We start from the raw sequence: 23308 nt of genomic DNA on the forward strand, positions 1-23308 counted from the left end.
TACCGTCCTCTCGTCTGTGTTACGAACAAGGACCATACATGTGCCTCTCCTCTCCTCTCCAGTGTAGTGATCTCCAGTGATCTTTTGTGCTGGGCTCAAGGAATTCACAAACTAGTGAAGTCAGCCGAGGGAAGCTTGCAAGAGAAACTAGTTCTGCACTCTCACTGTGTCTCAGCAGCCATGTGTGCTTGTGTGGGTGCTGGACGAGTGGGTGGAGGCCAAATGTTACAGAATGAGCAGTATGGATAGTAGTTAGTGTAAGGATCCAAACTCTGGATAACATAGTTATTCTAATCATATTCACACGGACCACAACACAAACTTACAGTGCTCTGAATATGATTTTGTGATTAATGTACCGAATTTAAAAAGAATCCGTGAGAATTGTACTACCAGCATGTGGGTTGAGTCTAGGTTTATTTTTTCACATTAATGTTTTTGTCAGAAAGAAATAACCATGCATGTATTTCTATGCATGTGTGTATATGTGTGTGTGTGTGTGTGTGTGTGTGTGTGTGTGTGTGTGTGTGTGTGTGTGTGTGTGTGTGTTTCTGTCCTGCACTGGGAGGATTACTGTAGATTTACAAGGCCTGGTAACAATGAGCAGACCCACCCCAGGGACCCATACTCAATCACTATCACAATGAATTGCTGCTAATTCCTATTTAAAGCTGGCGCACAGGCACTGCCCTCCCTGCTCTCCGGGCCGAGGGAGAACAGGAAGCTCAGAGACGGCGCGAGGACAAATCCATGTTATGTTAGTCGGTATAATTTCTGTTAATTTCTGTCGCTGAGTTCATCTCTTAAGTCTCCATAAATCACTCCTTCGTCAATGTTTCCTCGATGGTTCAAATGTAACTTCGTGAGACTAATGTGTGTGCCACTGGAGAGCAGTGCATGTTAGCGTCTGTGTCGCTTGTCTTGGAAGTACCCACCCAGAGGCCCCGTCCTCTCTAGCACCGCTCCTTATTGGCGATCGGATGAATAATTCAACAGTTTCAGATGTAAAGGGGTTTGCTTTAATCCCTGGCTAGCAGGTTAATGTCGGGAGTTTGCTGTTCCATTAAACGCAGGCAGTAATTTATAATGTCGGCACAAGCGTAGGAAATAAGCGCACGACGTCGCCTGTTGTTTAGTGCGTCGCGTTCATCGATGAAGATAATGTCTGTATTCTTTTCTCACTGTATGTTATCGCTACTTACTGTATGTGTGCGTCAGTATGGTGTTATGAAATACAGATTGAAAGATTGGGTCACCGTGTTGTGTTTGCTGCTTTTACTGCTGCCACTTGCCCTCCCGGCTCCTTCACAAGCACATTCGTTTAGAGATGAACTTTAGTTGGACTTAGAATCAGGGACAGAAAGCTCCAGCTGCATAAATGTTTTAAAAGACGGCATCGGACAAGTCTGCCCATCTCTCTTGTCTCTGTCACTTTCACACTCCTGTCCCTGCGCATGCAGCCAGGTGCAGCAAAGCGTGCACGTTCTGTATGCACGTGCACACACAAGCTGTTCAGCTTTCTGAGAAACTGTAAAGCTTTTTCCTTTGGCCATTAAGAGGGATGAATTATTGGCATCAAATCACTCGAAGAATCCATTTTACTTACACGCAACACACGCAACACACACGCTTGCATTAAAAAGCTGGTGAGCAAACACATGCTCATATACAGTTCCTTTAAACTGGGGCGCTATCGTAATGGGGGTAATGATTTTTGCATTATTAATGAACCAGGCTTCATGCTCATCTTAATTGAAAATGTTCTTTCATCACCAGCCCTTGCTCATTTATCGTCTCCCTCAATGCAAGTGGTGTAATACATATACTGTAGATTATATGCTCATGGTACTCGCATAACAGACACGCATTGAACTGCACGCTGGACCTTTTACCATCGTTTTATTATCACCGTGGTGTTCTTGTTGTATCTGCTCTCAAACTAACGTAACACTTATAAATGCACATTGGTTTCTCGGAATAAAGAGGGAGATGAGGGTCGCGGACGTTGGGATGAGAGGGGTTGAGTTTGAAGGGTGGGATTAAATGAGGGTCGTGCACAAAGGGGATGAACAGAGGATCGAAGGAGAATCGATGGGCGTAAGCCGGAAGGTGTCATGGCATGAAACCAAGGGAGTGAAACTCTGCGGGGGCATCAAAGTGTACTGTGTTACATAAATTGTTACTCTCTGCGGATCTCTGACCTTGTTAACACACTGCTTGCACCTCAAACAACAAAAGAAAGGAGTGGGAGAAAAGTGAGAAGTAAAGAGACAGGGAGAGCATGAGGCGAAATAAAAATAATCTCAATTGTGTGTCATCAGATGATGATTGCGGACCTCTCTCTCACGTTGTACCTGTCCTTCATGGCAGTCTAGCGAGCATACTGGAAAGCAATAGTTTGAATAGAAATCACTTGAGCTGTGTGTATATGTTTTTATGATCATGGGCATGGAGCCTGGGTCTAAGCCTTGGGCAGTAGTGTCATTATCTTCTCTGGCCCGAGTGTCCTCCGCACTGGAGATGTCTCTCCACTGACTGGATAGACGGATGGGTCAGTGCTTCCATCCCTCTCTCTTTCTCAATGTCAGTTCTCCTGCTATCATCTTGATTTAACATCACATTTGATATTCAACCATGGCCATGGTTTTATTTATTTATTTCGGTTTTGTTTTTGAGACACAGATTTCCTCTTATACTGGGGTTTTTTTTTTTCGATTTGTTTTAGAGGTCATAGTAAAGACGAACACCATTGGAAAAAACTTTTGTTTTACATTGAAAGTGGAGTAACGACACAACCATTTCTTATTTCAAACATGTTCTCTTCTTTAGAAAAACAGATGGCAGAGACGAAAGAAACAAATGCAGACATAAGCATTTATTTTTCTATAGAGACCAAACGCATGCAGTATGACTAAGAGGCTTTATTCTAACAAAAAATAAATCATCACAATGTATTCTAAAACATGGTAAACAAAAACAAAGTATCATACCAATGTATCCAGACCCAACCTGAAGTGAAGCCATTGCATTGTGTCTGCATCAGAATTACTCACGTTGTACCATTCAGCACCACGGACAGCTCCACGGATAGACTCGCAATTGAGTACAAATCTGAGACAAAGGGTTGATGTGCAGGGGTCGGCACAGTGAACCAGAACTCTAGTCTGAACCATTAATGTTGGCAGCATTAAGACCTGATTTCCTCTGTGTGTCCTTGTCTGCGGTTAGATCTTGTATTTTGGGAGTTCAGGCTGTAAATCGCACGCCTGGTAATGGAGGTCACGAGAAATGCTCGCTCACAAACCCCGAGGATATGAAACCCCGTGGCCCACTAAACTTTAGAAGAGATGCTTCAGTTTCAGGAAGTTTTTCCCGAATGGGGGATTTTTTTTTTTGTCTGGATTTGTCAATGCAGTCTGTTCACTGAGCACCTGCGTCTGTTTGGTTCTTTAGCAGAGCAGATGTTATCAAGCTCAGACAGCGAGATATTGTGCAACATCCTAATGCAGTTACAGTTGTGTATAGAATCAATCAAATGTTCTTTTTACCACGACAGCGGCCGTTGCTTAACCTTAATCCACTAGTTATTGCAGCCCAAACCCTGATCTTTTCCTTAACTTAACCATGAACCCGACCAAACCAAAGTATAACTGCATTGGTGTCCTGACGATAGCAGCGTCATGTGGCGTCAGATGAGAATAAACCAACAATTTTGGGGGATTTATTGTGTGAGGTGGTCCAATATTTTCTGTCCAATCGTGAATCACCACTGTACTGCGGCTCTTGTCACAGTCAACTTCACTGCGGACCTGAGGCTGTTTAGAGCCGTGTTCTTCTCCCAATACACATAGTCACCAGCTGCCGTTTCTTACCAGACAGCCAACAGCTTCTCCAGGAGGCCTCTCTGTCTCTGTTCTGTATTTTACAAATGTGAGCGAGCCTTAGGGAATGACTTCTTGAAAGATGAGGAATTTACCGAGACATCTGAAGCAGCATGGCCTATGTAAATGAACCAACGTCACAGTAATCCTCCCCATTCCAGCCGAGATGTTTGGATTACCTGATTGAGAGCACAATCGTGTGTCTGTGAGTGGAAATGAATGCCCTTGTTTTGTCTCCTTCATTCTTCCACCTTCTTTTTGTTTTTTTATTTTTGTGTCTCAGGCCGCGAGAGGGAAGAGGGAAGAGGGAAGAGGAGCATGGGTGATAATGACTTGTCAAATTAGAAGCGATGGAACCTGCAGCGAGTGTAAACACAATTCTGAATGCTCAGATGACATTTTCCGAGCTGTATTTCTACTGGGGGAGATTAGCGGAGTGACAGCTCAGCCTGAATCTCATGGATCACAGCTGCACAATGGAGAGCACCAGCACACACACACACACACACAAAGATAGAAGATGAAGAATTTTGCTGGCATTTTAATACTACACAGCAGACTGACACCTGCATAGACAAACAGAGATTCCCTCACTAGGCGCACACACTTTGCATTTGGCTATCTCGTGATTTGAAATGCTTCTCCTCTCTCAGGCCTTTCTTCCCGGTCATGGTCCAAGGGGTTTGGCTCAGCCAGTCATGCTGTGTATGGATTCGTGTCTATGTAGCCTGCCTGCAGCTCATCAGCATGATGGATGGTGGTTACACACAGCCTTGGCTTTATAACTTATCGGGACTTTATTTGCATGTGTTTCCATTACCAGTAAAACTGCACATGATGTAGGAGAGCTTTAGACTCTTTTGCTTGTTAAGATATTAGGGGCTCCTGTTTCTTAGTGTTCCATTTTACGCATGGCCGTCCTCCCCAGTGCAGCAGCCGCCGCCGCCGCCGCCATGAACGGTGCTGCTCATTTCCCAACTTCGCCTCTGAAATAAAGAGCCATTTACGAGGAACAATGACCCGGCCACCACATCTCCCTCTATGCTACCCCCACTATTGGAGAGATACTATTGAGAGTCCTGAGTGCATCAATTTGGGCCTTAAATGACTTTCTCCAGCTGGCCAAATCCTGACAAGCTTTCTGTTCTCCTTTTAAAAAGAGCCTTTTATCAGCAAGAGAAAGGAAGAGAGGATGAGCAAGGGAAAGAGAGAGAGAGTAAAGTCAAAAAGCTAATGTCTCAGTGACACCCTTTCCCACACAACAGGGGACATTTCTGTTCTATAACGGGTTCTGGTTAATTTGAAGTCAATTGGAGAGTTATTAAAAGGATCTGAGTGAGCTGTGCTGAACTTGGCCAAGGGCAACAAACTCATCCTGGTTTCCATATGAAACAATAGAAACAGGACTGTCACCTTCAGGCAAACTTGAAAGTTTCTCTGATTTGCCTATAAACTACTTTTTAATAATGTACTGTATATGTAGATTTACGCATCCTGTTTTACTTTTTTATCTTAGCCTCAAATACATTTGTCTGTGGTTTCCTTCTGAACACCTGCTTAGATTATGTGGGGTATATCTCATTGTTGAGGATTTGCTTCATTTTTAAGGTATTGTTTTTGGTTTATCTCGGAAAGCTTCATGTTGCCTTTTGAAATTACTCTGGCAATATGTATGCAAATGTCAACATCCACTGCCACAAATTAGATTGACTTCATTTCTGTATTGTTCCTATATCCTTTCTGTGGTCCTCAGGTGCAGGTTCAGCAGTTTAATGTAATACTGCTGTGCATTACAGCACAATTTACAGTGCGTGCACTACAGAATAAAGTCAGGATCGAACCTTAATAAAGCAAGATGCAGAGAAAGGGAGGCTCTGATTGAATTTACATGCAGAAGGATATTATGATCGCATCGCACTGATGTGGACACATGAACAAGAGTGGCCAGTATATCTTTTCTGAGCAGGACTTAATGGGGATAATGTATCGGGAATCTAAACGGCGTAATCAGCTATTCTTTGTCATTGAATTGTTTCTGAGATACTTTTTTTATCGCATTTTCCACATAATTGCCAATAACAACACTATAGAACAACAACCTGGGAAAAAAATACAATCAATAAAAAAAAAAGAGAGAACAAGAGAAAAAGACCGCCATTGGAGCATAACAGCAATTACAGCAGACGTTAAGAACGGTCATTATCTTAAATTTACTCATTAGTTAGTAAGGTCCCTAATAGCGGTGGCCATCTTATCCCGTGCTTGTGCAGTCTCAGGTCAGGCCGTGTTTAACCTGGCAGTGAGGCAGTCAATGATAACAGTTTATTAGTGTTTCTGAAAGTTTAAATGAAAGCTAAACCAAGATTATATCGTAGATGTTTTAATTACAGTACTGTACACGCAGAAAGAAGAGAAGAAGAGCGTGTTTCTCTGATTAAGTGTGAAAGATGTGTTGATGCAGACAAGGCCGAGTCTGGAACATAATTCAATCATAGTAAATCAGCCAGTGGACTAAAACACATTTCAAAAAGGTTGCGGCAATAGGACACTTACAATAGGACACTTCCAATAGGACGCTTCCAATAGGACGCTTCCAATAGGACGCTTCCAATAGGACGCTTACAATGGGACACTTCCAATGGGACACTTCCAATGGGACACTTCCAATGGGACACTTACAATGGGACACTTCCAATAGGACACTTCCAATTGGACACTTCCAATGGGACACTTCCAATGGGACACTTCCAATAGGACACTTCCAGTAGGATACTTCCAATGGGATACTTCCAGTAGGACACTTCCAGTAGGATACTTCCAATAGGACACTTACAATTGGACACTTCCAATAGGATACTTCCAATGGGATACTTCCAATGGGACACTTCCAATGGGACACTTTCAATAGGACTCTTCCAATGGGACACTTCCAATGGGAACTTCCAATAGGACACTTCCAATAGGACACTTCCAATAGGCCACCTCCAATAAGACACTTCCAATGGGACACTTCCAATAGGACACTTACAATTCTGGTAAGTATAATGTTACCATGGAGTCTTGTTTATCCAACTATCAATGGATCACATTGATACTAAAGAAAACTCTAAAATGATATTGATGACTCTCTGAGTTATAATGAACGTCTTTTTTAATATGATTTCTGAGGACATTTATTTGCAGCGTACACAGGAGTTAATCCTCTGGAATTGTAAATCACACTGAGTTATCACACTCTCTGAGTTATGACTCGGTGAAGGAGTAGGATATGTAAGTGAATTGCAGCAATCCGGCAATAAAGTATTTAAAATACCTTAATTGGTGCCATGAGCTGTGACCGGCTGATAAGCCCCCAAACTATACTATCTTACTTCACATTGTTTTAGAGCAGCAGCACACACCTGGCCCTTTCACCTTACTCGGTATCTTTGCCTCATGTCTCTCATTCCCTGCGGGCATGTGCCTCAGCATTTGAAAACCTCAGGTGCAAATTACTCAAAGTTCAGATTATAACTCTGCACTTCCTGTGAGTGATGATGAGAAAAGCTACAGAGGAAAATGAGCTGGAATCGACTACAAGGAGGAGAAAAAGAAAACTCTTCACGAACAAATTAACAGGGATGTGAAAGAACCAAATATGGGTTCAATTACTCAATACTTCTTTGAACAATGAGCAAAAACAGAGAGATTTGGTTTACAATAGCCGTGGCAGTGGGGACACACTCGGAGTCTGGCACTGGACTGTTCAGGTGGGGCTTTGTGTCGGTGTAGCTGTGTGGCAGCAGGCCTGGCAGACATGCTGCTTGTTTGCTTTGCATATGCAGCCTTCACATCACATCACATCACAGTTTCCCTTCCCTCTATCTCTCTGTTTGTTTCTCTCTCTCTCTCTCGCTCTCTCTGCTTTTCCAATCCTTCATTGCAAATATAGATTATGTGTCTATATTTCTCCACACACTTGCTAGAATTTAAACTAAAGTGACATGTTAATAGTTTTGGTACATTTCTTTGCAGGAGTTGTTTGGTTGATCCGTCCAACATTTTGTCTCAGAGCAAGATATCTCCACACCTGCTGGCCAGTTGGCATGAAATTGGTTTACGGATATTCATATATCCCCCAAAAAATACTTGTATTGCTCAATAATTTCACATTATGTACAAAAAACAGCAATAAGTGTACAGTATTCCCTCATAAAGCCCCAACTAATGAGTATAAAATAACAGGAAGCTGAAGAAATAATACAATGGATAAGACAATTGCTGTCAAGGGGTTTTGTAAATGAGTTAAAATAAAAGAACATACTGTTTTGAAGTTAAAGAGAGCACAGAGGGAGTGATTTAAAAAGTCAGATATCAAGTTACTTAGACAAGGAGATAACATTAATACACAAACGCCACTTCAGTGAAACATATAATGTGTTATACATGTATACCATCATTTATATTCATAAAATATTACAACCATAACCTTTCAGTTGATGCAGCTTCTGGCTTAAAATATGAATAAATTATAAATTATTTGTCGTTTTTTCTACTCACATGCAGAAAAGCTTTGTTTTTTATTGTTAATTCAGGTTGTGTCACCTGTTAAACCTGATCTTAGCCCCCCCTGGACCAGAGTAGACCAAACCAAAGCCAGGCTACATTAACTGGCTTTGTTTTTACTGTTGTGGATCCCAGAAAGCAAAGATGGATGACACAGAAGATTATTTTCCTTATCAGGTTGTAGTTTGCCGAACCTTTGCAACAAATGTCATTTCAACTTCAAAGGCGTCTGTAACTGAGCTTACAGAATTCCATGTTTTGTCTTTTTCTGAACTGAATCAGTTGGAAATGTGTATAGAAGCAGGTGGATCACCCAGGTTAGATGATTTGTACACCTATCTAGCCTGCAAGAAAGACTCAAAGAACTGTTGGCTGAAAAGAAAAACCGCAGTGATTTACAGAGACCACAGCGATTCTACCACTGTGGGTTAAGACTCAGATTGTCGTCAACTGCGCTGATCCTTTTAATCACTAATCTTGAGGCTGAAGTAGAGAGATCCGCAAAGAGAGTATGGTGGAGAGGTGACGAGCCGAACAGATTGTTAATGTTTTGCATTAATGTTTTGCTGTATATCTACTACTGTCAAAGTATCACGTACTATCTCAGGGCAAAGGAGAATAATACATCATTTGCCAAAAGATTATGGGTGGTGTTTTTATCTTATTCCAGGGCGTACGAGCGCAGTAAACCATTTACTATAGATTCTGCACAATTACCTTAAGGGGTCAGCCACAGTACCTGCGCTTGTGGAGACAGAAAACCAAGAAGGTCTATAGTACGTGATTAGACTTTGCCAAGAATACATAGGTGGTGTTCCATAGTCTATTCTTTACCTTTATTGGTTATACAAGATGTTTGTTCTGTAAGGTAATAATTTGTTTCGTATGAAAATAAATTACACAGTGTACCGAACCCAACGGGAATTAGTCATTATTGTTCTAAATATCGGTTAGAAAGCACCACATAGGCAATGGAGGAGGAAAAAAGATCGATGCCAAGCTCGAGGGATTGAGTGGACAGGATGGGGAGATGGAGTCATGTACGTGGAGTGGGTGAAGAAGAGAGAAAGAGAACGTGAGAGACAGAAAGTTATTAAGAGTACTTATCTGCATATAGAACATTGAATGTCTTCCTGGCCTGCGAGGACCCTGCCGCCCACCCAACATCTGATAATTACACTTTATTAGGAGTGCAGGTAGTGATTTGGGAGAAGAGGCATGAGAGAGTAAGAGACATATATAAGTAGGAAAGCGATGCACACTTGGGTGATACTGTTTGTGAAAGGATAACAGGGAATTTGATTATGGGAGAAAAGCCGGAGTTGGTTTAGAAGACACGTAGCCCGCGCTGTGATGGTGCATGTTTGGAGGATTTGGTTGTTGTGCATTTGCATGAATGTGGGTCAGTTTATTGTAGCTCAGGGGTCTATATTTATTGCCTTAGTTTAGTGTCACAGAAAGATGGACAGGTCTGCCTCGACACAGAATGTAATAAGGTTTCTGTGACACACACACACACACATATCCTGTAGCTTGACATTGACATTCCCCCGTACCCTACCCATACCTATGCCCTACACATCATGTGATGTAGCAGTGTTAGGGCGGCAGAGTAGCGGTGAAGGAGTGCTGCAGCTTACAGTGCTGCAGTGAGATTCATTGGGGCAGAGGCCAATTTCCCTCAGTCTGACAGCCATGTGGGAATGTGTCCATACGGAGACATCTTTTACGCTATGGGCTTGTCCGAGAGTGGCTGAACAGAATCGCTACTAAAGGTGTGACGTCCCAGAGGTGCAGGTTGGAACATGGAGAGATCCTGTATTTGTGTGTGTAGATGTGCATGTGCTGTCAGTAGAGGGAGAGTGAGAGGTGAAGACTGCAGTATTCCTCCAGCGGGAAGCATTGATTTTCCAGCCCAGCGTGGGGATGTAGGAAATGTCAGCCTCTAATTGAGTTGATAAAACAGTTTTGAGTTTCAGACATAAAAATGGTTTCCCCCCCCCCCCCCCCACAAAAGGCCATCGCATTAAACAACAGTTCCCTTTTGCTTCTCAGGCGGCACGTGTCTGCAAATCTGCATGGTGAAAGAACCTGACAGGCGCGCCGCCATTGAATAAAATGTTTTCTTTCATTGTGAATCAGGATACATGCTCGTTAGAATAAACAGTTTTTGTTGTGGCAGGGAGGGCAGAAATGGAGAGTGTGAGAGAGAGATGCAGAGGTCATATCCATTTGAGGTTGTAGAGGCTGAATAAAGAAAAGGGCTGAATGAAGCGTCCGCCGTCCCTGCTGATTAGCAGATTGATATGCAGAGATGCCAGAGGACTTACCTGCTACATCCAATGGAAACTCACTCTAATGTCAGGGGAGGAGTAGTTGTTTGTGGTTTAGTGTTTCTCTAGTGATTACCTCCCATTTAATGTGTAAATGTGATGCACAAAATGGAAGTGAATCGCGCAGTATTTCTTTTTTGACATAATGATGGAAAATAGGATTTTATTTCTTGTTTTTGGATGATATTTTAATAATTTAGCCATATAACTCAATTGCCAAAAAACAGCTTGTCTTGGGTAGTTGTAAATAGTGTTCATCAGTAAGGTGCTTAACAGTTCAAGTTGTGAGGAGTGCATGTGGACACATATGAGAGTGCATGTGTGCCTGTTTGCATCTATAGAGCCCCTGCTCTCATTATTATGAATGATAATTAGACACGGTTTGACTCATTATGTCCCCCCTCCCCCCCCCCCCGCACACACACACACATTTGTGGCTTAGCCTACTGGTTTAACAGACATAATTAGGCAGACAACCGTTCGTAGGGAATGCACGCTCATGCAAACACGCACACAGACACACATTAGTTCCCTGGTAATTAAGAGTATTAATTACAAGCATAGCTGTCCCTGTGAGGCTCTGTATCACTCACAGACTGGCACACAGCAGGGTTCTTATTACTTTATCTCACCACACCATCACCTCCCCCTCGCTCTCTCTCTTTCTCTCTCAATCTCTCTGGTTACACAGCCACACACATGTACTCCCTAATATACACCTGCCGGATACACAAATGGTAGCTAATTAGTCAGAGACTGATAGCTCACCATAGGTTAACCTCAGTTTGGGAATTGAGGAAGATCTGCTGGTTGGAACTAGACCAGTGCGCCTGAGGGTCTGTTCCAGTGTCTTTGATTTCGTTTGTCAAATGTTCTTTCTGCCGCTGTGCCCTCCACCTCACTTCTTTTTCTCTTCTGCACGTTGTTGTACTGCAGCAGCCGAAGTATACATTTCACAAATTAGGCTGGAAGATACAGTGTCCATGTGTATCGCACATGATTTTATCTGTAGAATGAGCTCCTCTACTTTCACTGTAGCGTGCACGCTAACCTAGGTGGACATGTAGGCCAAATCTCCAGTCCAGTCAGGGTAGAGTATCTTTACTAAGTGGATTATAGCTGAGCTAGCCTGTTAGCTCAGGACAAGAACTGTGAGATAAACAGCCTGAGGAAGAAACTATCTGTCCATAGAACAGTTAGACAGGGAGCACGCCTTTCTTCAAGAGCTCGAGGCGTATTCCCAGTTAACCAACTAGCCTTGCACTCTTTGACCTTGGAGCTGTGGTGCACCCTCAGCAGTTGGAGTAGCCTGACATCATTTATGGAGATATTTTACAGGTCATTCCCAGATTCCACAGTGCTTGCGTGTTTGGATATTGCAGGATAGTGTCTGAACAGAGGCCAAGGTGCCACACATGCCCAGAATGTGTGAGCTCAGTCAAAATGGCAGGGGAGGTGAGAAGAGGCAGTGCGCGGTAAAGATGCAATCCAAAAAAGAAATTCACGCAAAAGGTTTTTATTATCCGTGACAAAATGTGTACTAACATACTGTACATCTTAGTGTCCCATTACTAATATTAAAGTGAGATAAGAAAAGGATTATGGTGGGTGGTTTATGACCTGGTAATCCTCATCCCACTCAAATGTTCTTATTAAGTAACCTGAAGATGCTTTTTATCTCTATATTGTTTTGCAAATAATTCTGTATGTGCTCATATTTTTCCTTGTGTTTCTCTGCAGTGGACGGCTGTACAGATTGGTCAGTGGACTACCTGAAGTACCGGGTGCTGCAGGGGGAGCCGGTGCGGCTGAAGTGCGCTCTGTTCTATGGTTACATCCGGGCCAACTACAGCCAGGCACAGAGTGTGGGCCTCAGCCTCATGTGGTACCGCAGCTCTGGCCTGGGCCACAGCGACTTTGAAGAGCCCATCTCTTTCGACGGCGTGCGCATGAGCAAGGAAGAGGATGCCATCTGGTTCAGACCCGCAGACCTCCAGGACGTGGGCCTGTACTCCTGTGTGTTACGGTACGATGGAGGGAAAACAGATAATTCTGGGGATGATACATTTAAATGTTCAGTTGTACAAGTTGTCTAGTCTTGTTTTGCTGTAGTTTAAACAAATTAGGCACTCACATGTCTTTGTATTGAGCTGTATTAGCCTAGCTTAGCATAAAAACTGGAAACAGTTTAATCCGTAGACAAACTGAAATGTAAAAGAGACAATTTGTGGTTTAAAGCAACGTTACGTGCCTTACCCCTACTTTTATTATTTATGCTAAGCTAAGCTAGTTGCCCGCCAGCTCCAGCGTGTAGTCTTTAGTCTTTTCACCTAACTCTTTGTAAAGAAAGCAAATAAGCGTCATCTCCCAAAATGTTGAACTTTAAGCAGGCAAAACCTTTGTGTCGTTGAATGAGACATAGAGAATTCGATAATGTTCTTAAAGTAAGTTGCATCGACTACACGATGATCTTTCTTTGAGTAATTCTTGTTCCTGAAACGAGCAACTGGTGTGTTGACTTAAATAAAATGAGCTGATCTGATGTAGTGAACTATAAGCCCTTTGAAAGTGGCGAGTGGAGAGATAGAGACAAAGAGATAACTGAATACAAACACAAACACCCACACATACCCACTCTTAAGTGGTCCATTACAGAGAGACTCTTCCTAATACAAGATGCATAATTATGTAGCAGTAACTTATTAACCTTTACAGTGGAGAACATCCCTCAATAAACGGCTCATTGCAGCTCTTCATTTCCGAGAGTTTTTAATAAACCAAGTTAAAGGCCTCTTAAAGACCCAGAGAGGCTTGCAGGATACATTGAGTGTGACCGGGGAAGTGTGTTTGCGTGCAGTGATACTCCTGCCGATACAGCAATTCATTACTGCACTCTGTAGGACTAATCTGGCACAAACAGTGTCGTCTCAATGTAAATTAATATTGTCTTTGATTTATGACAATTTCTTCTAACAAGGCTCGGTTCCACAGCGTACTTCAACTCCGTCGAGCTCTAAAAAAAAAAAAAGTAAAAAGTGCCGCCAGCACTGTGTTTCTCAGTGCTCAAGTTGAGCTAGGGGGGGGATTTCAAACTTCTCAGATACCTTAATCAGAACATTACCAGAGATTTGCCTCCGAGCTGAAATCAATTGTCTTTTTGTTAGAGAGTAAGCTTTTGAGTCGCACGTTTTAGCACGTATGACCTAAACTCTCTCCCCTGAAACTCCCTGCAGGCAAAGAGATGCCTTTGTCGTTTCTTCACGTCATACAGTACGTACAGTAGACCTTCATCTATCCTAGACTCAGACATCTGAATTACACCTTACATTAGAACAACGTAATTGAAATTACGTATGTACAAATATCACCTAACCATATAGTTGAATCAACGCCTCTCTGACAAATAATCATTGAACATTGGATATATGCAGTAATCTATGTAAAGGAAGGCTTTATTGCAGGACTGATTGATTTAGTTCTCAATGTACCTATTACGCAGCTAATAAAGTGGCAGCTCGCTGTGTATAATTCAAAAGCTTAATGAGTTATGCGGTTGTAAAACAATCTCACCATTATTACATGCAATTAAAAGCACATTATGTGCCACTGGTGCTCTATAGCATGTCAGAGTGAGCGTGCACATTAGGTGTTATATTTCACAAATGTTATTTTGATGTAAATTAGCCTTGAGACCTTAGTGGCTTCAATGACCTCCGCTTAGAAAATGTAACAGTGGCAACTAAGACTTAACAGATTCTAAAAACATGATAACTAAATATCACCTCATTTAGAAAAGAATTGGCCCTCCATCTTTTTCCCACAGTAAAGAACATTTTTCTCAAATGATCAGACGTCCTGAAGGAGTTTATGTGCACTGCCTTGGTAACGTCTGTATCCCAGGGCTATATGTGATACGTATAGATTTTTTGACCACTAAGGACTGTGACTGGTCACACCGAGGTGCTTGTGTTTCCTGTACTCAGTATTAGTGAGATGCGTGGAGAGCGCGTAGCAGAAATGTGGCGGTCGGGACGACAATGAGCTATTTGGAAGCGATGATATCCGCACGCTACGCTGCAATGATTTTATTGTATCACAATTCAATCTGATCTTGATGTAAGCACCCTCAAATTAAAGCTGATAGTCAGCACTTTAAAGCCACAGTCATTGTTTCATTTCTAATCCAGTGTGCCTGAGTAGAAAAGCCAACACAACAAAAGATGTGTCACTGCCCTAATACCTTCTGACTGCACTGTATATATGGCAGGATAGTTCCCCGTAGCTTTGGGCGTGTTGTGTACTGTCTATAAATATAGGTAAATCCCCCTGTGTTAAGTTCAGCTTTTCACTGAAGCCCTCCAGATGTTTTCCTCAGACGGAGATATGGAGGCACGCCGAAGTCTGTGTCTTTCAATGCTGCATAAATATGTGTGGGTAGTTATCTTTGTCCTTCTCTGTCTGGAAATATAAGTCTAATCGCCAGTTTTTCATGTGAAGGTGACTTCATTTACATAGCAATCTCTTCTCGCTGTCTTCTGCTCTCCCTCTCTTTCACCCCTTTGCTCTTTCTCTGCCTCTCTTTTCCTCTGCATGTCATCTCACATAAGACTTGTAACATCGATGCAGATCCATCAATCTGTCTCCCCCTTCTTCCTCGCTCTGCCTCTCGTGCAGCCACAGTCCCCGTACGTTTCACCTCACGGCTTATTGTATAATACTTCTAGTAATGCGTCTTGTGTTCTGGAGAACGTGCGACCACATGTGTTTCCCTTCCCCATGATTACATTATCCAACATGTGGCATAATAATGTGTGGAGAATTAGCCAACGTGAGCCGCAGACTAATATCCAAAGCAGCTACACTCAAATAGAATGTGACAGACGTGAAAGACACCACAGGACTGTGCATCGACCCCCGGCTGTCCATCAATCAAGCACCTCCACTGACACCTTCCCACTATGCCACAGGGCGCCTGCTGTGAATATTTAACATGTAGTGATGTCTTCTATTGGCTCCCTGGGGACTTTAATGGCTCAGGTGCACGATTGTGAGAGGTCATTTTTGATCATCCGCCCGTTATATCAACAAGCAGCGGGGGATTGCTTTGTCGGTGTGTGAATTTGTCCACACGTGCATGTATGTGTCCACACGTGTTAGGGTGCGCGTGTTTGCATGTTTGGATTTGTTCTGTAGACAAATATATTGTCTAAGTGTACTCTGTGAGCCTACAGCATCGCATCTTCCCACTCTATTCCCTCCAGATAGGAGGCATTGAGTCGATAATGTTAGATTTCAGCACCAAGAGGGCATTGCTCTCTTGCAATATCTTGCATCTTGCTTTTGCTTCCTACAGCATTTTCCAGATGCCCTTTTAGTAATTTTCTACAGTATCTTTTTTTTTTATATTCCAAATATATATTCTCCTCCTGCTTCTCTCATCCCTATAACAGATCAGTCTTCCACGACTGCATATAGCCACATTTGTCTTCAAAGCGTGTGTGTATGTGTATGTGTGTGTGTGTATTTTATGGTCCCAGGGGGTCAGAGGTGTATATACGAGAGAGGTGACTCCCTTATTGCTTCCATAACCTGAGTAGATCATATGAAACCCTGTCATTTACAGTGAATGGGAGCATCTGGCAAGCCGTAAATGTAATGTAATGAAATGAAATGAAAGCCCATATGGCTGCACGCACAGCCCCCCCTGTTCGACCGACCGAGTGACTGACCGTGTCAGATCACAGCCAGGCTGCAGGACAGCAACACAGACAGACATTATTAAAGTATGTGGATTTTAGTCTGGGGCTGTTTTTTTTTATGGTTTGGACCAGGCTGCTTACTTAAATTTAATGAAAGCTTTAATGTTGCAGCTACTTTAGTTTACAGTGAGGCGATCCCTCTGAATTTCAAATTGAGAACCAAAAATATTATAAAAATAAATGTAGGTATTAATTATTTGATACATTTTATTTGCTTCTTTATTAATTTACCTTTTTATTAATTCCCCTATTTATTTACTTTAATTTAACTTTGCCATTAAAACATTTTTTAAGTGTATTTATTTATTTTTGCATTTTTCACCCAAACTTAATAAAAAATAATGCATTGAGACATTTATGATAATAATGCAAAAGTCTGGGTGAATAAATATGAAAAGTAAATAAATCAGGGAATTAATACAAAGGTAAATAAATATAGAAGCAAATTAAAAGAGTCATTTCGAATTATGTCACATTTTATTAAGTAATTCATGCCTATATTTATTTCTAATATTACATTTTGGTACTTTAAATGGTATATTAATTAATTTATCAAATAATTGTTTTAATTTTGGCAGTGCTTGTCCTCCATACTCCATTCTCAGAGCTAAGGGAATGCCCGGTGCCCCCTCCCTCTCCGTTTCTGTTGCTGAAACTCTGATACATACTTTCATTACCTCCAGACTCCACTAGTGCAATAGGATTCTTCATGTTCTTTTGTCCAAAGTCTTTAATAAACTCCAGGACATCCAGAACTTTTCTGCTCGCCTGCTCTCTCACTCCCACTCCCTTGACCACATTACCCCCGTCCTAAAGCACCTCTACTGGCTTCCTGTTCCACAACGGAGTTTAATTAAAACTCACAAAGACTTTTCTAACCACCCACCTTCTCCACCGCCACGCTCCTTTCTGCAGCCTCCGTTTCTCTGCATCTACTTCGTTTCCCCTTCATTCGGGACCCGTTACTGGACCTGGGGTGACTGAAACTCTTTTCCCAAACTGCACCAATCACTCAAACTGCTTTTTAATGTTTGACTTACTGTGCATGTTCGGGGTTTTATTTAGAGTGTCTGTGTACGTCTAGAAAAAGCTTGCTATGAATAAAAATGTGGCCGACTTCACTAATGCTCTTGTGGCTGAAAGTGAGCAAATCCCTGCGGTTATGATGAATATAACGACAATAACAACACGGTAAGAGAGGGAGAGGGAGAGGCATCCTTCACCTCTGCCAGCTTGTGTGCATCAGAGGTGAATGTCGATTTGAATGAGGATGTTGATGGTTGCTGGGAGACCAAGGGGGGTGGGGTGGGGGGGGGGTGTGCAGCGGGGGAACTAACTCCTTGTGATGACCAAGCAGCTTTCTCCTTCCTTCATGTCGTGTGAGGCTCTCTCAGCGTTTGTCTCTTCTCTGATTAGCATTCCCAGGCCCCGGCTGATTCCCCCATAAATCCAATAGTGGTCCTGAGTGTGACTCATTTACTCTGTAAAGCTGCTGAACACGTCGTTATTGCTAACCCCACAAACACAGGGGAGGGAGGAGGGAGCCAGAGGAGCGATGGAGAAGGATAAAAATAACTTAAAGGGTATCCAAGGGAGTAATCATAACATTTCACTTGTTTGAGAGCGTGTAATACGATCAATGCTTGTCTTATTTTTCGATAATGTAACATCGCAGTATGACATATGATGAAGATGCTCTTGCTGCTATCAGACAAGTAAAGATTAATTTTAAACGCCTTGTATTTCTGTTCTCTGCACACAGGAACTCCACATACTGCATGAAGGTGTCCATGTCTCTGACCGTGGCGGAGAACGACACAAACATGTGCTACAACTCCAACATGAGACGGACCGAGAAGGCTGAGCTCAGCAAGACTAAAGACATCCTCTGCCCCGACATCGACGACTACGTTGAAGCTGGCAAAGAGCCGGACATCACCTGGTTCAAGGTGGGCTAGCTCTCTGACTGAGCATGTGCGTGTGATGTGTGTAGCGTTTGTATAGTTGCCTAAATGTTCAATAATTGGTTTTGTGTGCGTGTCTTGCTTACTGTTATTTGTAATGCGCTCGGAGAACGTATTAAGGAAGGCAGCTGTGTTTGTGATTACGCAACCAAGAAATAATCCTAAATGATTCATTGGTTTGTTTTCATCTAATTTCTTGACTGTTTATGTTTAAAAGCTTTGTCGGAAACGTCGTTCCGGATCACTCGGGCAAATTACGTGCGGAGGAAAATGGTCGCGATGAATTACACGAGAGAGTCGTCTGAAGAGAACAAGGACTTTGCAGAGGGCAGCCACAGAGATGACTTTCATAATGAACAACACAACTTGCACGAGGAGGAAAATTGTGCGATGTTACTCTCTGCCCTGCGGAATGAGTGGATGTCCTCCAAATGTTCTTAGTCTGTGATCTTTATTCAGCGTGCAGCTCTCCTTCTCTCACCTGGGTACTTGCCTTTCCCAGGTCAGGCACGGCCTGCGGACACAACAGAGTGCATCCCGGTGAAGGGCTCAGGCCAGACTAATCACAGGCAGATCAGCGGTAGTTTAGCTGGCCGGGCTCGACCTCTAGGTTTTTCCAGGATTCAATTACGCGCTGGGTAATGACTGGGAGTGCTGGAACCCAGAGTTATTTGGACCACTGCAGAGCCACAGTGATTGAATTCGAAGGTTGCCGGGAGCAATGGCAGAGTAGAATCCGCAGAGCCATCGTTGTCCCTGCCACAGCATCGAGGGGCTGCAGAGAGGAGCGTGTCATGATGACACTTATTGTGCCTGCACACACACACACACACACACACATATATATTCACACATGCTCACGGACGCAGCACAAACACACTTATTTTGCCAGCAGAGACTAGTGTAAATAACATCCTGTGTCCTCTGTGGCTACAGAATGGAGAATATTTAGTTCAGTGCAATAAATCTTGATCAGATAAAGAGGATAATGGCTGAACTTTATTGTTTTACTGTATGGAGTTTTTATGCAACCCTACTTCATCCACTTTCCTAACGCTCAGTGACGTTCAAAAGCTTTTGTGTGCAGCTCGGTCTACTTGAAGTCTCATGGATCTAATTCATTACGAAGCACAGGGACGGTCTTAAATTTCATAATGTCGGGCATGGCCAGAATATTTAATTCCTGACCATGTGCACTACAAAAGTATCTTCCCAGCTGCCAGTCATTTTGTATTCCACCTCCCCAGTGCTTTGTGTTGAAGTTTTAAGTTTGACCTGCTTGTCCTTCTCCAATGTACAGGAGTGCCGTCCAAAGCAGTGGCGTGCCAGCATCATCCAGAAGAGAGACATTCTGTCCATCCAGGAGGTAAAGGAAGACGACATTGGGAATTACACCTGTGAAGTCCAGTTTGGCGACTTTGTGGTCAGGAGGACGACTGAACTGACCGTCACTGGTAAGTCTCCAGGAGAAGTAAAAAAAAAACCATAAAGATAAAAGTGTGTGTGAAAGGGCTCGGGGTGTCTATTTTACAAACTATAGTCCACTGATGGCGTTGGGAGAATCAATAATGTAGCAGTTCTAACAGTCACAGACACTTGAAGCAAAGGGATGGATGGTAACAAACACACACACACACAGACACACACATCACTGAGCACTGCAGCGATGTCCTGCTGCTGTGTTAATTGCTGGGGGAGGTTGAATGCTGTGGTCTGGGCTCTATCCCTTCTTCTAACTCAGCACTTTCTAGCCAACCAAGCAGTGTTGAAATATTTAAGGCTAGAGGCTAAACCCCTTCACACCGAGAGCTAAAGAGCCAGGACCAAGGTCAGGAGATTTACAATTCTCTTACTCTGCTCTCTGTTTCCATCCATCTCTCTCTCTCTATCTCTCTCTCTCTCTCTCTCTCTCTCTCCCTTTCTCTCTCTCTCTCTCGCTCTGCCTTGCACAGATACAAGGTGAGCACAAGCAAATGAGTGCATTCATTCGTTCTCTCTCTCGGGTCGAGTGTAGTCCAGGGGGAGACGTGGCGATCGGGTGCTCTGAGCACTGCCAGGTCAATCGCTCTGATTAGAGTTGATGAAAAGGTCAAATCTCTTCTCCTCACTCTTTCCTCTCAAACCAGTCTAGCTATTCCCACCCATTGTATTCTAGCGTGTACGTCCATTTGATGCTACCTATTATTCTGTGCCCTGTGGCATCACAGCATACAAATTAGAGCCTCAAATGTGTGGGTGTGCTCAGCGATGCCGGAGCTTTGCTTGACCTCCAATTTGTGGTAATTACATGGCAATCAACAATATGAAGAACGGGTATGAAGACTACATTTTCGGGGAAAGCTCACAGTCGTTGCATCATGTTGTGTAGTTATATGTGTGGTTTCATATCTAAACCAATACAACTGTACCTAAATACCTAAATCAGATATTCCTCAGGACCCGCATGGGAAACATACACGTAAATACTATATTCAGTGTGAGGAGCAACCAGACGTTTGGGTCCTGTACAATTTAAAGGGTCAGTTTGCCCAATTCACAGAAGAATAAAAACACATTTCCCTCGTTATCCATGTAGGTTTTTTTGTGGTTATTTGTTATTTAATGTAGGCGATCGTGTGCTGTGCAGTTTGTGTGTCTGGCTATATAATATATATGCTGTATGTGCTTTGGCTTTATCCATTGTGACATGTTAACCTGTCAGCATGACCTCAATATTCTTATAATGACTTTGGTCATAAAAACTTTATTGGGTTATAAATATACACAGTTCACATTAATGATACAGAGAGGAAGGAGAGAGCAGGGGACGGGGAGAGAAAGATGCATAGAGAGGTGGGAAGAAAGAGAAAGAAACACCGGTGAGGCGGAAGACATTTTCTTTCCACATATGAGTCCTGCATGATTACAATCTAATAAACCTGAACAATAGAAAATATATAACTGGCAGCAGCAACTTTAGGGTTAAATCAGCCCTGTGAACAACAGTGAGTCAGAGGGAGTTAAAAGTAAAGAACATGAGAAGTATTTGTTTTTACTATCACTCACCTATTTCCCATTGTTCAACCATAGTTTCTTGCGTGCCTCTGTGAAACGCTTGCATGCACATTTATTCAGTATAATACAAGAGTCCCTTAGAGACACCCACACTCTGTCTGAGGTACCTTGATGCAGGTTTCCCGTGATGAAATGTCAATAAGGCATCCAAATAGCGAAAGTCATTTTATTTGAAAGCCAGGGTGTGATGCTCTGCAGCTTTGATGCAGCAGGTTGGTTTGAGGATCCCACAATAGTTTCTCTTCCTGCGGTAATTTAAATAAAACACATTTCCAGAATGAAGACAATGCTCAAGTGTGACCCAGGGTCCTATATTTATTACATAATATGCTACTAGCTGAAAGCGTCCAATGGCTATATCCAGCATCACAATAAGTGCCTGTCTTAGTCACCAATTATTTTTCATCAACTACGCCGCTTCGGCTGTAGAAATATGGCTCGCTCTACATTATCAAAGCGTTTTGCCTTATTACCTTACCACTGGGGTACCTCCTCTATAAAGCTGTAGTATCCTAGAATTAGATTAGCTCACTCTAACCATAGGCTCATTTCCTTTAATAAACCTACACCATCATCCCCTCAAGTGGGCGTGAGATTATCCACATTTTATCACATCCTGTTAAAATCGACATTGCCTGGACGGCAAGCATAAAAGGCCAAACTGTGCCTGCGCTCCGAGCGCTAATGTTGTAGTTTATATGATAGGCCGAGAGGATGAAGGAGGTCATTAAGTTTAACTGATCTTAAAAGTAACGCAATAGACACTGGCCTTTGCTTTGACCCTGTCTTGCTGCAAATTGTGTGTGTGTGTGTGTGTCTACTGTTCTGAAGCATTATCTAACAGGCCTCCACTGGAAGCAAAAGAGGAACTGCTATCTGAACTGAGGTCAGTCTTGTAATGGAGGTTAACTACGGGCATAAACATAGGCTCACCTAGATCAGGCTGATCCAAAGCCCCTTAATCAAACACTGATGCTCCTCCGGTTAATAGAAATGTAAAAGAAACAGCGACCCCTTGCCTCATTTTATCTTCTCTCCACTTTATGTCAGGGTTCATTTAAATGTTAAATTCTGAGAATGTGGACATGTGTATTGAGAATGAAAAAAGCACCATTATCAACAGATGGAAAGATTTTGTTTTCACTCTACCCTCCATAGACCTTCACCTCAACCTCCCATCTGTAAAGAGAGTGCATTTGTGTGTACTCTTATAATTGATTCATAGCCGCAGCGGGTTCGCTGTTCCCCCGGTTTCTCTGAGGAATACAGAGCGTGGTCAGATAAGTCTACTCTTGTGTTTGCCCCTTTCTATTCTCAGAGACACGAGAAGCAACGCCTCGGCCGAAACGACCCAGCTATGATTAATTGATACGCGCGCGTGTACAGTACGGGCCGCTCCATGTACTCCTGTTTGTGTGTTTGTCTTCTTAAGGTTATATATGCATACCCACGAGTGTCTGCTTGCGATACGTCGGGGGTTTTTTTTAATAGTACATCCGAATCATTTCTATTCAATGTTTATGGTTCTCTTAGGCCTCATTCCAGCACTGTGATGGTAATGCTACAATAGTACAACACCAGATAAAAGCCCTGTTCAGCTGATGTATGCAGCTCCCTCTGCGTTCTGTAGGACTCAAAATATTATATGGAAAGAGCGGAAAAGGATAAAGAGAGCAAGTGGAGAGGAGAAGAGATAGAAGAATGAAAAAGATGAGAGAGCGTGCTGCTCTTGTATCTTATCTGTATTCCTTGCTAGTGTTTCCCAGCAGAAA

The 23308-nt window shown here is 42.8% G+C and overlaps 1 protein-coding gene across 4 annotated transcripts in view; it reads left to right on the top strand.

Moving 5' to 3' along the window:
- The window catches only part of il1rapl1a (interleukin 1 receptor accessory protein-like 1a), a 146645-nt gene that overhangs the window by 49040 nt on the left and 74297 nt on the right, over window positions 1-23308 (top strand). For 2 of the 4 annotated variants that reach the window (XM_029459414.1, XM_029459415.1), the window contains exons 3-5: window positions 12500-12785; window positions 18281-18467; window positions 19783-19936. In XM_029459414.1, coding sequence (XP_029315274.1) covers window positions 12500-12785; window positions 18281-18467; window positions 19783-19936 — 627 coding nt within the window. Of the gene's footprint in view, window positions 1-6807; window positions 6917-12499; window positions 12786-18004; window positions 18102-18280; window positions 18468-19782; window positions 19937-23308 lie in introns of those variants that run through there. The other 2 variants (XM_029459416.1, XM_029459417.1) reach the window with 2 other exon arrangements.

This window comes from Cottoperca gobio, chromosome 21, assembly GCF_900634415.1.
Source record: "Cottoperca gobio chromosome 21, fCotGob3.1, whole genome shotgun sequence".
Lineage (NCBI taxonomy): Eukaryota > Metazoa > Chordata > Actinopteri > Perciformes > Bovichtidae > Cottoperca > Cottoperca gobio.